This window comes from Papilio polytes, unplaced genomic scaffold (genome assembly GCF_000836215.1).
Source record: "Papilio polytes unplaced genomic scaffold, Ppol_1.0 DF824382.1, whole genome shotgun sequence".
Classification (NCBI taxonomy): Eukaryota; Metazoa; Arthropoda; class Insecta; order Lepidoptera; family Papilionidae; genus Papilio; species Papilio polytes.
In genome coordinates this window covers 610,451-625,071 of record NW_013524822.1, presented here as the reverse complement: position 1 = coordinate 625,071, position 14,621 = coordinate 610,451, and the positions used below count along the sequence as shown (strand labels likewise).

At 31.1% G+C, this 14,621-nt stretch overlaps 3 protein-coding genes across 4 annotated transcripts in view; 2 read left to right on the top strand and 1 right to left on the bottom strand.

Moving 5' to 3' along the window:
- The window catches only part of LOC106111468, a 29,605-nt gene extending 22,176 nt beyond the window's left edge, over positions 1 to 7,429 (top strand). For both annotated transcript variants that reach the window (XM_013293590.1, XM_013293596.1), the window contains 4 exons: positions 4,476 to 4,640; positions 5,471 to 5,562; positions 5,878 to 6,028; positions 7,153 to 7,429. In XM_013293590.1, coding sequence (XP_013149044.1) covers positions 4,476 to 4,640; positions 5,471 to 5,562; positions 5,878 to 6,028; positions 7,153 to 7,427 — 683 coding nt within the window. In that variant the 3' untranslated portion in view covers positions 7,428 to 7,429. The remainder of the gene's footprint in view (positions 1 to 4,475; positions 4,641 to 5,470; positions 5,563 to 5,877; positions 6,029 to 7,152) is intronic.
- A 3,156-nt stretch (positions 7,430 to 10,585) lies between these two features.
- Positions 10,586 to 12,347, bottom strand: LOC106111456 (uncharacterized protein C9orf78). The gene is made up of 2 exons (XM_013293570.1): positions 11,809 to 12,347; positions 10,586 to 11,638 (listed from the first exon to the last, which is right to left on the bottom strand). Exons 1-2 carry the CDS (start codon positions 12,233 to 12,235, stop codon positions 11,154 to 11,156), a joined length of 912 nt encoding a protein of 303 aa, XP_013149024.1. The 5' UTR covers positions 12,236 to 12,347; the 3' UTR covers positions 10,586 to 11,153.
- Positions 12,348 to 12,513: 166 nt separating this feature from the next.
- The window catches only part of LOC106111462 (malate synthase 2, glyoxysomal-like), a 6,196-nt gene continuing 4,088 nt past the window's right edge, over positions 12,514 to 14,621 (top strand). The window contains exons 1-4 of the mRNA XM_013293583.1: positions 12,514 to 13,118; positions 13,190 to 13,448; positions 13,748 to 14,075; positions 14,492 to 14,617. Of these exons, the coding sequence (XP_013149037.1) occupies positions 12,868 to 13,118; positions 13,190 to 13,448; positions 13,748 to 14,075; positions 14,492 to 14,617 (964 nt within the window). The 5' untranslated portion in view covers positions 12,514 to 12,867. The remainder of the gene's footprint in view (positions 13,119 to 13,189; positions 13,449 to 13,747; positions 14,076 to 14,491; positions 14,618 to 14,621) is intronic.

The following is a 14,621-nucleotide window of genomic DNA, read 5'->3' as shown; positions in this document are numbered from 1 at the left end:
GAGGATAGTCTGGAAGAACACATAGGCTAATCACTTTTGTATTGTTCAATTCCACGGGGACGGAGTCGCAGGCGAATGCTAGTCTATTCATAGTTTAAACCTTTGCAAAAATATACAGATATTTTTTCTATAGATTTGTTAGTGTATATGTCTTACAGTTTTTAATTAATTACTACAAGAACATCGTATTGTGGTCATCACATTGTGGGATAGGATCGTACTACTTACATAGTAAAAGCCTTACTGGGAATTGAACCAAACAAAACCGTACACATTGGAGTGTAGTAATGTTAGAAAATTGCACTCGAGAATGACGATCGATTCCGCACGCCGGCAACGATAACAATCGAAGACACACATAAGACCGGGTGCACACCTTTGAGTAAACTATCCCATAACTTGTACGATTGTCGATTGTTTCGCAGCCCATACAACTGTTTAGTTGCACAACTAAAAATCGAGTAGTGTGCCCACCTTCATATAAGCTCATAGGAATCAAATCGAGACTAAACAGTGCGATTGTTTAGTTTACAGAGAGACGATATTATTATTTATATTATGTTTTGCCCGTAACTTCGGTCGTGCGGAACTTAAAAATAAACTTGTATATCTTTTTCTAGATTATGTTCATCAGTGTCAAATTTCATCAAGGTCGTTAATACATTTTTGAGATATGTAGTAACAACCATACATCAAACTTTCGCATATATAAGTATGAAAGTATGACAGACATGATAAGTAATGTGCTTCGAGAAATCCATCTTGTTTATCTTTATTCCTAATACTTATTTTTCGTGTTTTAAAATGAAACAAAAGAAATCTAAATTTTCTGGATATCAAATTTGTAATTCCGTAGTTAATTAACATTCCTAAATAATTAATTCTTTATTATCCGTACCTATCGTAATTTAGGTGAATTTCGATATTACACACTAAACTCAGCATGATATGTAGACTTTATTATACATATTTTTCATGCAATAATTTAATTTTATCTGGACATAGTCGTAATAGAGCTGTTGATGATTTTAAAATCCGGTACAGAAAATCTCTTTAACTACGATCAAGATAATTTTCTAACGACAATTATATTCAAAGAAAAACAAGAATAAGGGAAAACAATTGGCCTGAACTGATGACATGCAATTCTTACAAAAAAAAATATACAATTATATTTAAGTGTATGCAGTTTACAATGATGCTATTGTTCGGATGTCATTACATTTATGTAGTTTAGCTTTCGCCCGCGACTACGTCCGCGTAGAATTAAAAAAAAAAGAAAAGTAAGTAGCCTATGTGTTCTTCCAGACTGTCCTCTACTTCTATACCAAATTTCATCGAAATCCGTTTAGCCGTTTAGGCTACAAACTCTAACAAACATCCATCTAAACTATCGCATTAATCACATTAGTATGATAGTATGATTAGCTTTCGCCCGAATAAAGAAAAAAGTAAGTAGCCCATGTGTTCTTCCAGATTATCGTCTACATCTATGCCTTCCATCGAGATTCGAATAGCAGTTTGTGCTACAAACATCCGTCTAAACTTTCGCATTTATAACACTAGTTGGATAAATGTGTATATTTAAATTTGCAACAGATCAACTAAGGCTTGAAAAAAGTGAATATAAGAGACTAGCTGTTGTTTGCGACTTCGTCTACGTGAAATTAAAAACATAGCCTATGTTACTGAGCGAAAACATAGCTTTTTATTGGTAAAAGAATTATTGAAATCAGCCCAGTAGTTGTTGACCTCTTTGAATACATACAAAAATACAAATCTTTCCTCTTAGATTAATATAGATAATACGTTTAAATACAAGATTTTCAGCAATGAAAACCCACAATAAAGGATTTAAAAAACTCATAAATACATCTTTTACAAATTATACCGAGTAATCTACGTTGATGTGTCAGTTACTTGTTGTCATATACGATGAGTAAAGACGCTTAATGACCAAACATTAGTTGGGTTACGCCTTCAGCAAAGAAATGAGGTAATTCTCGTAATACACGGACCTTGAAATGCGACCTGAATTACCGTTAACTAGGGTTGCCACCTACATGGATGATTTAATTCATTTAAAGTTAAATTATTGCATACCAAAACAATAATTATTTTTATATTATAAAAAGCGGAAATAAATTGATAGAAAAAAATATCTAAATTGGTATCTACACTAGGGCCGGCGATATGCGGTATATCACATAAAAGATATGTAGACGATTTTCTTTACTATTTTAAGATTTTAATTAATTTACTAATATTTACCATCCCAATTAAACTCTGGGATAGGGCTAGGTTTACAATAGACGAAAAGCGGGATTCGAACCCTCGACCACGTGATTGCAAATCCATACCCCTAAGCTATTGGCGCTCCTTTAAATGAGAACCTCCTTTTGGGAATCCGTTTAAAAAAGAAATGTTTTATTTAACTAGTACTTATTCTACTACACTATATCAACAGTGAATTATTTTAAAGCAATCTTACTTCTTACTAATATTATAACGAAAGTTTAGATGGATGGATATTTGTTAGAGTTTGTAGCCTAAACCGCATAACGGGCTTCGATGAAATTTGGCATAGATGTAGAGGATAATATGGAACAACATAGGCTACTTTTTAATACCACACCGACGGAGTCGCGGGCGTAAGCTACTAAAACAATAAAGTATTTCAAAGGCACACTTTACTCGTATAGAATTTGTAAGCAAGTATGAGTAAGAAAATGAGTCAGGTTAGGTTAAGCCTCATGTCAGTCACTTGTCTAGTTCGGTTGGAAACACATCCTTTTGGTTTCTATTATGTTTCGCATGTTGTGACTTATGTGTTTGAAATCCGGCCAATTGTGTCCAATGTTGATACAGGTGTGAAACGTTAAATAGGTGAGTTTTGTCGCTTTGTACATCATCATGGTTTGTTTTATTAAAACATCTTTCTTGCTCACCCAGTGCACTATTTCAACGTGTGAGTCGACCTTTTTGTCCTCAATGACCCTACACTCAAGTTCTCTAGTGGATAGCATTATGCAGTCAGGACAATTCGCTCAATTAAAATGTATTCTTGTTTATTTACGATTGATCAATCAAGTCAAACATAAACAGATAACGTAGCTGACCAAAGGAAACTGACATTTAATTAAAAGAAAACAACAAAACAAAAACAGTTTGTTTTTCTGTCTGAATTATATTCTTACTTCTTCCTTATAATATTATACTTACGAAAGTTTAGATGGATGGATGGATGGATGTTTGTTAGTTTGTAGCCTAAACGGCTGATCGAATTTCTATGAAATTTGGTATAGACGTAGAGGATAAGATAAGAGCACATAAGCTACTCACTTTTTTCAATTCCACGCAGTAGGAGTCGCGGGCGAACGCTATTTATTAATGCTTTAGGCAAAAATTCAAATCAAACTACACACGAGATAACAATAGGTTTTTAAAACATCCAATAAAGTAAAATGGCCATTTAGTATTTAGTTTAAAAGCGCCTCGTTGTCTACACTTTTAAGAGTTGAGAAACTGCATTGACAAATCCGGCATCTTTACTATGAATACAAATTGCTTCACTTTGAAAAGATTACCACAAGATCACTTTCTACAGTGAAGTGACAACTGTACCAAACTGCGAACACAAAAGACGTGAACTTTTTACTCTGATAATGTTGACGATTCGATCACTATTAATATAAATGTAAGTACATTTTAAGGAGGTTCTAAAATCGTCTGTATATTTTTGTAGTTTAAATTTCTGTGCTTAAAAACTTAATTAGTCCTCTATACTAATATTATAAAGAGGAAAGATTTGTATTTTTGTATGTATTGAAATAACACAAAAACTATTGGGCCGATTTTAAAAATTCATTCACCGTTAGAAAGGTAATTGAACTGTGAATAATATATATTGTTTATTATTATATTAATTTCACGCTGACGTAGTCGCGAGCAGCAGCTAGTATTGTATATTTCGAGGAAATAATGTTCGGGTTTTAAAAAATGTTGAAACCTTAACCGGCTTAGAAATAAACGTGGTATAAAGTTTAACTTACAACTAAACTGAGTATAAACACATGTTAGTACAAATTTTTCTTATACTCAGTTTATTCCTAAGTGTAATTTTATACCGCGTTTATTTTTAAAGCTGTAAAACGTTGCGATCTACCTTACCCTATAAAAAAGAATCTACGAGTATAATCAAGCATAATTCCTTTATCTAACTACTGGCAAAAGTCTTTATTTTTTGTCTTTTTTAAAGTTTTTCTTATAAATTCACAAGCTTGCGCCTGCGTCTTCGTCCGCGTGAAACGTAAAAAAAAAAAGTTAGTAGCCTATGTGTTCTTCCAGACTATATATCTCTACATCTTTACCAAATTTAATTTAAATCTCTTCAGCCATTTAGGCTGCAAACTCTAACAAACATCCATAAATCTAAAATTTCGCATTCATAATATTAGTATGATTATTATTTCCAGCGGCAGTGTACATAGCGGGCGTGGTTGCGGTCATCGGCGTGACTGTACTGGGCGTGTTCTGCATACTGTCAGTACTGCAACTAGCGATGATCTCCTCAAAGGAGAAAGTGGGAATAAAGTACACACATCTGGTCATGCTGAAGTTAGCGCTCGCGTTACTAGCAAGTGAGTATTGTAACTTAGTTTTATCTCGTGGCTTTACTCTCAGATATGTAGATAATTCTAAAGCTGGGTTTACCCGCTACAATTTAAACAGAACCACAGAGAACTTATCACGAAAATCCGTGAGAAAGGTTTCGTAACATTGACAAGTTTTGTATTTTTCTATAATTCATAAAAGAAACCACAATACATTTGAAAACTCGCCAAACTGCATAGCTCACAATACACTTATTATCGTACTAGCTATTCCCGTGCGGCTTCATCCGCATGAAATATGAAAATTTCTTTTATTGTTTACATTTGTCAAATTATTAATAGCAAATGTCAAAGCAAATGTCAATCAATGTCAAAGCATATGACATGATATGACAAACTTTAGCAATCTTGCTTCCTTGATGTTGGCAGCAACTTATGGTCTCTTTCCCACATTAGGACTTTTATCCAAAATATTTACACCCTAAGTTTAATGGCGTGAAAATATATAGCCTAAAGCGTGACGAAAGTTTAGGGCTTTTTATTAAAAAAATAATTATTCAAAAATATGCTATGATTGTTGACATCTTAGGCAACAAAAAAGTGTGTATTTACGCTTTATTACAATAATATAGAAAATATAGAAATACAGATACATAACCTGCTTTGTTTAGATTTCTTAAATAATTGTTCACAAATTGTAATCAAATGCTCAATTTCCGATATTAAAAATCAAAAATTTAAATACGATTGTTAGGTACTAAAATTAACGCGTACAAACTTTGGTTTTGTAAGTATCTTTGTAGCTTTTGTATTAAAAATTGTTTAAAAAGTTAATCAAATGATGTTTTAAATTCCAGCATTGCTGTCGATAGCTGCAGCCGGTCTGTTCGCGGTACAAGTCGATGACAGAGGATTTTATCAGACAAGAGGGGAGGCGTTTTATGTTCAGGTATTTATTATTCAACTAGCTTTAGTCCTCCGTCTGCGTGGAATTTAAAAAAAAACAAAAGTGTGTAGCCTATGTGTTCTTTCAGACTGTCCTCTACATATATGCCAAATTTCATCGAAATCCGTTCAGCCGTTTAGGCTACAAACTCTAACAAACATCCATCCATCTAAACTTTCGCATTTATAATATTACTTAGATAGTAACCAATATTAGTCAAAAAAAATAGATCCGAACTTAAGTTTCCCACTATAAATTCTTAAACCGTTAATTATATTCTAGGCTATAATTTTTATGTATTTTTTTTATTTTTTCCAGATCGTTTCCATAGTGATAAACTCAATACTGTTCATAATGTCGTTGTATGACACTTTGTTCTCGCGGCGCGCGGGCGGAGACCCCACGAACACACACGCGCACGCTGAAGGTGGAACTACCATTAATAACCCTGGATTTAAGGAAGGCAGAGGTTAGTTAATACAGGAAAGTCTGTAGAACTTATTGAATACAATAATTAATTTAATTCCTATGTTAATAAGCTAATAATTACATTTCTCGTAAATAATAACCGTTTAGATATTAATTTTTATAATGCCTCCCATAGAAAAGTGATTAAATCATCCCGGTTTGACTTAATTTTGATCTAAACTTAAGTAAATAAAAACAGTGTTTTCCCCTCATTTATTAAAATGTTTTACAGTAGAACCTCGATAACTCAAACCTCAGTAACTTAAAAACCTTTATGAATTCAAAAAATAATATGTTCCCTTCCTATCAGAGCCCAAATCCTCTACAACATACACCCTTGATAACTTAAAACCTCTATAACTTAAAATATTTTGTGTTTCCCTTGGACTTTACCTTATCGAGGTTCTTCTGTATTTGAATTTTTCTCCATGAAATTACCACAAAATTTCCTTTTTTACTTTCTTTATTAGTAACTCCTTACTATCAAACTTAAAATATCCCCCTCTTTATAAAAAATGTCTGTTTTTCTAATTCTTTACAACTCATTTACCTAAGGGCGGATCCAGCTTTAGCGCTGGGGGGGTCACATAGTCGTGGTCAAGTCAAGAGCTTGACAAAATATGTAAATACTAGCTGTTCCCATGCGACTTCATCCGCATAAAATTATAAAAATTTCATTTTATTGTTTACATTTATCAAATTCTCAATTTTAAATGTCAAAATACCAATGACCTTACTATGGCAATCTTGCTTCTTGATGTTGGCAACTATCGTATGGTCTCTTTCACACATTAGGGTTTTTATCAAAATATTTACCCCCTAAGTTTAATGGCGTGAAAGTATATAGCCTAAAGCCTGACTTAAGTTTGGGCTTTTTATTAAAAAAAGAATTATTCAAAAATATGCTGTAATTGCTGAGATCTTAGGCAACAAAGAAGTGTGTGTTTACGCTTTATTATAATAGTATAGATATTTTGTCGAGCTCTTGAACAACCAGCTCAGGGGGGTCATGACCCCCATGAACTCCCCCCTGGATCCGCCGCCCCGTTTACCTAAATACCAGTTTATTTATCTACAAAAAACTTGTATGATTATGGGTTAAAAAACAAACGTTTTCCTCCGTAGGTATATCAATGACGGATGCATCAGGTAAGCCGTACAGCACCAATGGCGGCAGCGTCGCCTCCATGAACACTACCGCTACCACCCTCACCGGGCTCTCCGACGCCTCCATCACCAGATCCCCCCTCAGGTCCTCGCTGAAGAAGCCCCGCCCCAGGGAAGGGGAGCCAGGGGGACTTGGCATACATAACCCAGGGTACTCGGGACATTCACCACCTTTGAACAGGAATGGCAGCCAGAAAAAAGTACGTATACAAACACATAGTACTGAAGTATGATTTAAAAAAAAAAAACAAATGAAGTGTGATTTTTTGACAAAAAAATTGAAGTGTTTTTTTACAAAAAAAAATATCTGTAAATCAACGTTAACTACAATTGTTTTTTTTATGTATTATGAATGTAGAAAACCACTTTAAAGTGTTATTTATAATTTAAATCCTTTCTAAATTCTATTGTATAGAATTTGTAAATCTAATATTTCGTAATTAATCGTATAAAAATGGAAAATATATGACCCTTATACAAATGTCTTGATATAAATGTACAAAATACATAGAAAATATATAAAAAAATAATAATGGGTAATCCTTGTCAACACTACAATTATGAATCAAAAAAAGTAATTAAACACAAAATAATGAGAAACGCAACTAATGAAAAAAAAAAAGAAAAAAAGACGTAATTTAAATTAGACTGCATTGGGTCCTCGCTTCATGTTATATCTACAAATGTATGAAATCCTTAACACATACAATGCCTTTTTTACATTACTACGTGAACTCGCAAAGCGAGCATTGAATGTGTTAATTCACCATCACATATTAAAAGAGATTCCCAAAATATATAAAAAAAAACCTACAGTCAAATGAAGCCTGTCTAAACGATTTACCCTGTTATCAAAGAATAATTAATATTATAATTTTTTGTAAAATTTTATTTAAACATTAAAACATAAAAAAATAAATCCCTAAAAATATCTCATTTCAATTCAAATTTGAATAAAGAATATCGTATTTAAATTAAAAAAATAAAATTTAACCATTTTCGGAAAAAAGATTTCCCTTTTATTGCCGTTTCTTTTTTTCCTTAAAAAATGTGTTTTTGTATTGGTATGAGCAAAACGGTTATGCTTAAGTTTGACTGAATATACAAGTTTGGGGTCCCAATATTTAATATTATTAACTTTAAATTTATCTCAAAGTAGATTAGAATTTTTTTTTCATTCAAAAATCGCACATATAATGTAAATGGTATTATGTACCGTAGTCAAGTAAATAAAAATTATGTAATTAAAGTATCTTAATTTTAATTATAACATCACAGTGGTTGTAATTTATTAAACAAATAGAATAATTTGAAAAAAAAAAAGGAAATATTTATTCAATTTTAGGAAAAAAATCTCAATAAATTATTTGTTACCAATCTAATTTTTGTAAATCATCACAAAATAATGACATTTCATACATTTTTATTCTTAAAATTATAAAGTCTGTATTATTTTGGTCTCATAGATATTAAATTTTTCTTTAAAAAAAAAATTTTTTTTTCATAAAATATGTTGTTTTCATTATCTCTGAAAACAAATGAACAATCTTTTGTATGAATATTTCGCTGTAAAAATGTTAATTACAAAAATCAATACACAAGATGGGTAAAAATACTTGAGTAAAGAAATTAATAATACGGAATTTTATGGATTTATTCCTCTATCTAAGATTCATTTTTGACCGACTTCCCAAAAGGAGGTACTCAATACGTCTGTATGTTTTTTTTATAAATGTGTAAAAAGCCTTTAAAAAGTTAAATTTAAGCAAAGTTTAATGATTTTTGGCGTTTTAATCATATTTTAATGAGTTAATTTTTTTCCATGTTAAATATTATTTTTAATTTGATTATAAATTGTAAATTTATCTTATATTTTTCTAAGTGCAATTTATCACAATCTTTATGTATATTTTGATTGAACAAAGTTCTTATTTACATAGTTTGTACATATTCGGCACAAAGTGTTCATCACGGAGAATATTTAAAAAAACAATATATTTCGTTGTAAATTTACGCAAGATATTTTTTAATTTTTCATTAATTTTAATTGCAATATAGAGAATAGTAAGACTTTATTTTATAGGTTTTTGTAAATATATAAGAAGATTACAGATGGCAGCTATAGTTTACAAAATAGATAAAAAAATAAATTCATATTCAACATCTAAAAAACAATGCCTTATGATATTAAAGTATACATTCCAGTATATAATATACATCATAATATCTATGCTAATATTATAAAGAAGAAAGATTGTATTTTTGTATATATGGAAATCACCCAAAAACCAAAAGATTTAAAAAAATCTATCACATTATATTTTTTTATTTTAAGCGGGCGAAGTCGCGAGCAATAGTTAGTGTATATAGCTGCGATCTGTAATAGCGTATAATTATAAATGGAACCCACCAGTTTCTTTTATTCCGAATCATATAGCTATTATGTAGTTGAAAATCTAAATTTTTTATATATATATTGATGTAAAAATATTGTGCCTTTCACCCTCTGCATAAAATGTGCCTTAACCATTTCGTCTTTTTTATTTAAGTAAAAAAATCGATTTATTTATGTTAACCCTAGTTATAATTTTTATCCGTCCAATGTTCTGGTCTTATTTTGTAAGATTATTCAAATTGCAACAATTTCTATATCGTTATAGTATTATAACTTTTTCTTTATACTAAATCTCATTAAAATGTTTATCGTTTTGCGAATCTCTTAATCATTATTTAATGATTAAATTTATTTTAATGTACTAAAAATAGTTGGAAATATTTTTTAAATCAAAACTAAAAAAGCCATATTGCGTTTTCGTGTTATAATTGAAATAATACACGAAGTACAGAAAAATAATAGAATTTAGTGCTTAAACAATGTTTTAACGAAAAATTAATATTTGAACTGATTGTTGCAACATTATTATGTAAGTATTATATAAAAAAAGAATATTTATGATTGTTATAAAATATCTCATAAGCTTGGATTTGTTTTGTATCTTTTAATTTACTATGATTTTGTGAATTTCACGCTTTATGTATTTTTTAATAATTTAATGACTTTTTAATCATTATAATGACATTAATTTTTTGGGACCAATGATTTTTTTGCAATGTTTTTCTCCACTGTCTCCGTCCGATGTATTATTTTATCTTGTATTTGTTTTATTGAAGATTAAAGTTAGATTTTGCCGAGTTTGTGTTTGATTTAACCTTGTTTTTCTTTTATAACCTTCAAGCTAAAAGAAACAAATCGAAATAATTTCAATTCACCAAATAGATACAGAAATCCCGTACTCTCATTAATTTTTTTCAATTATTTTGTAAAAGTCGAGAGAAGGAAAAAGAAAAAAACAACATTGTATTGAAAATAATTTATTTTATACTGTTTGTCAGAAATTCCTTAAATTACTTGTTTATGCATGTATCCAAAGTTTTTAAGAATTTCAAAACAACAGTAAACTACAATCAATATGACTGATAAAAACCAAATGAATTTAATACGAAAAATACTGCAATAAACATCTGGATATTGAAATTGCACTATCCTTTCATTTTACTGCAAAAACCTCATTTTTCAGATATTTAACATACAAAACATACCCTTATAATACACTAAACTTGTCTTACCAAGTTGTAAATTGTCTGATAATCCAACAAGTAAAACATATGATGGAAATATCATATTGTGCCCTTTTGACAGTGAAGTCATTTTTAAGCCATCTGAACCTCTATCAGCCAGTGGCGGGACAGGCCCTAAACATAATAGATTACAAACACAAAACAGTGGACTTTTGTAAAATACTCAAGGTTGAGGGCATTACTCTTATTGTCAGGTCAGTGTCAAACTATTGAATTTGTTGGAACAATTCAACAAATAAAAATAATTATTACCCGCCTTTGTATATGTAATGTTCTAATTTCTATTTAAACCTATTTTTAAATTAACCTATAATTTACGTTTAATACCTCCTAAATTGTTTTTTAAACCTTTCGTAATGATAATCATCAGTAGCCCTTTCACCTTTTGCCTTTTTAACAATCTTATCAACATTTTCATCGATCACATTAGTTTCTGTCTTCACTTCTACCTTCTCTACTTTTCTTTTCTTTGTATTATCATCTATATTAAACCTATTATGTTGTACAAAATTCACCGCCATGTTTGTCGGAACAAATTGTGACGGGCCATCTTTTTTATTATGTCTTTCCCATAGTAATTTCATTTTCGCTTCTTCCGTCGCTTCAATATTTTTAATTTTAGCATCTATACCTAAATCAACTTCTGGGATACCACTTAACATTTGATTTGATAACATTTCCTCGGATCTGGGCATTGAAGATACTCTTAGATGTTCAGGAAGTGAAAGTAGCGCTGCTTCTTCAGGAGATAAGTATTTCAATGTATCATGGTTTTCAGATTCTCTTTTATCATCAACATTTCCCTCTGAAAGAAAAAAAAACAAAATGGAACCTGTACATGTAGATGTGAGCAAAAATTTAATTATTCCACTTGAGTAGCAGTGTGAAATAATAAAATAACTTGATAGACTTCTTATACAACTTTAAGACTTGTGGGTTACAATGAATCTTAAAAAAAAACAAAGATAAATATACCTTTTCTTTTAGCTAACTGTTCTTCAATATATTTCATCATTTCTTCATCCTCGTCTCGTTTATTAGTTTCCGCTGAAAACTGTGTTCCGATACCGGTGTCGTATGCGTCATCTACTTGTTTTACTTTACCACTTTTTAACGCTTGCATATTAACAATACCACCAGTTTTAATTTTAAAAGGATCTTTACATACAATCTCTTCCTCCAATGTAACTTTTTGACCAGTCGCTAAAGCAACTATACTGACCCCGTTCGGACGTTCTCGAAGCTTCTGTGCCTCTTTTGCTTCCTCCAATCTGGCCAGTATTACCTGTTCGTCTTCAGAATCATCGTCCTCCGCTTTAACACGTTGCCGTATGTTTCTCCTTTTCTTTGGTTTAAATTTTACTTCCTCAGCAGCTGAGGAGTTTTCTGAAGAATCTTCCATTGTTATTTATATATTTATAATACAAATAATTGCAAATTGAAAAATAAAAACTACTTTATGATGTGATTTTGGATTTTGTTGTCATACATTTTGATATGACATGTGTTAAAGTCAAATATTCAAATTGTCAAAAATCTACGTATCACAGAGCAAGCAATCATTCCTGGAACAAAGAAGGTATTATACCTACGTGATCTTCATTAAATTAAAATGCTTTTTATTTGATTAAAAGCATCAAAAACCAATTTTAGGACTTACTACGATGATAGATAATAATTTTATCCTAGTGATAGCAAAAAGAATCTACTTTGTTGTTGTTGTTAGAAATTGCAAAAGAACCTTATCCCAATGGCATAAGATGCAAAGTTGTGTGCCTGTCACTGTTATCAAAAAAAGTTCAAGCACCGTGCAAAAAGTGTCACTTTTGTTGACATTGTTATCATTTATCAATTGCCATCCGGTTCGTGTGCTTCAAGTATTTATTATTGTGAATAAGAATTACACTGTTTTCATCCCACGTCTTAGAGTCCAGAGTCCACTATTACGTACTGAATAAAACTGTGAAATCAAGACGTTAACAAGTGCGCGGTTAATATTATTTTTAATGTAAATAACAAAGTTGTCTTATAAAAATGACTGATATAATTTTATTACAATCACCGCCACCAAAATTAGTAGATGTTCAAAAATCGGTGTTCTGTCCAGAAGCATTAGAATTCGTCTCAAAGTTGCACAAAACTTTTGACTATCAAATTGAAAAACTTTACAAAGATCGACTTTCAAAGAATGCCGCTATTCAAACTCAGAATTCCGTAGACTTCAAGATAACAGCTGAAAGAAGTGATAGAACATGGAAAATAGGCGCATTACCTTCAAGATTACAGTATGTACGTGTAATTAAAAAACATAATTTTTACTCTCAACTTAATATAAAAATTTAAATGTTTTCTACAGAAATCGTCATTTAGATTTAGGTGACGTATCTCCATCGAATGCTGCACATTTCGTCGAAGCATTAAACTCTGATGTTCAAGGTATACAAGTCGATTTTGATGATGGTCATTGTCCGACTTGGAGAAACCAACTCCTGGCTTACCATAATATCAATTTACTTGTTAATGGAAAGCTTCCTGGAGCTCCGCCAAGTATTAGTACATGTCCAGTGTTAATGTTAAGACCTAGGGCTTGGAACATGATAGATCATGATATTCTGGTTAGTAAAATATGTAAATCGTAAGTATTGTTATTATTTTTATACTATAGCCTCACCCAGTGGTCGGATAACTTTTAAACTTAGCTAACTTTTTAACTTTTACTAAACTAAATAAAACTAAATTTAATACTTCTTCTTAAAAGTGTATTCTTATGTTCTTAATAATAGGAACTACAGATAGAACTGGTTAATAAAATTAAAAGTATTATATTTTATTAGTTTTTGGCTCCTAGAGCAAATATATGGATCATTAGTCTATTTTATAAGCGGTAGCATTTAAAATATTGGTATATTTTTAGATAGAAGGTAAAGAAGCAATTGGCCCGTTAGTAGACTTTGGTATTTTAATGTACCATATTGGTAAAAAATTATATGAAGCGAATAGTGGACCATATTTTTACCTTTCAAAACTAGAAGGTTCATCGGAAGCAGTGTTGTGGAATGAAATATTTATATGGTCACAGAATGAACTTGATTTGCCTTATGGTACTATAAAAGCATGTGTTTTAATTGAGAATATTTTATCAACTTTTGAATTGGAGGAAATTTTGTTTGCATTAAAGGACCATTCGTTAGGCCTGAACTGTGGGATTTGGGATTACTGTGCATCTATTATATCAAAATTTGGTAAGTCATTTCTCAATTACATATGGTCAAATTGCCCAACTACAAACTCTTACTTTTTGTTACAAACATTTGTATAAACTAGCTTTCGCCTGCGACTCTGCCCGCGTTGTATTAAAAATAACAAAAGTAAGTAGCCTGTGGTCTTCCAGACTATCCTCTATATCTATGCCAAACAAGATATGTTCAGCCGTTTAGGCTACAAACTCTAACAAACATCCATCTATCCATCTAAACTTTCGCATTTATAATATTATCAAGATTAAGATTATTAAGATTCCTGTGAGTCCTTTTTTTTTAAACCATGTAAATGGTTTCATGTTTTGATATTTTTTTATTTGCTTAACAATGTAAGTGTTTGTCCGTTCTTGCTTTAATCTATTCCAAAGCGTTTTCCTTATTATTTATACCTTCCTTAGGTGATCGTAAAGAGTTTCTCCTACCAGATAGAAATAAATATGTGAACATGGACCGTCACTTCCTGAACAGCTACATGAGGCTAGTAGTTAGTACTTGCCACGCGCGCGGAGCTCCCGCGACTGGCGGTAT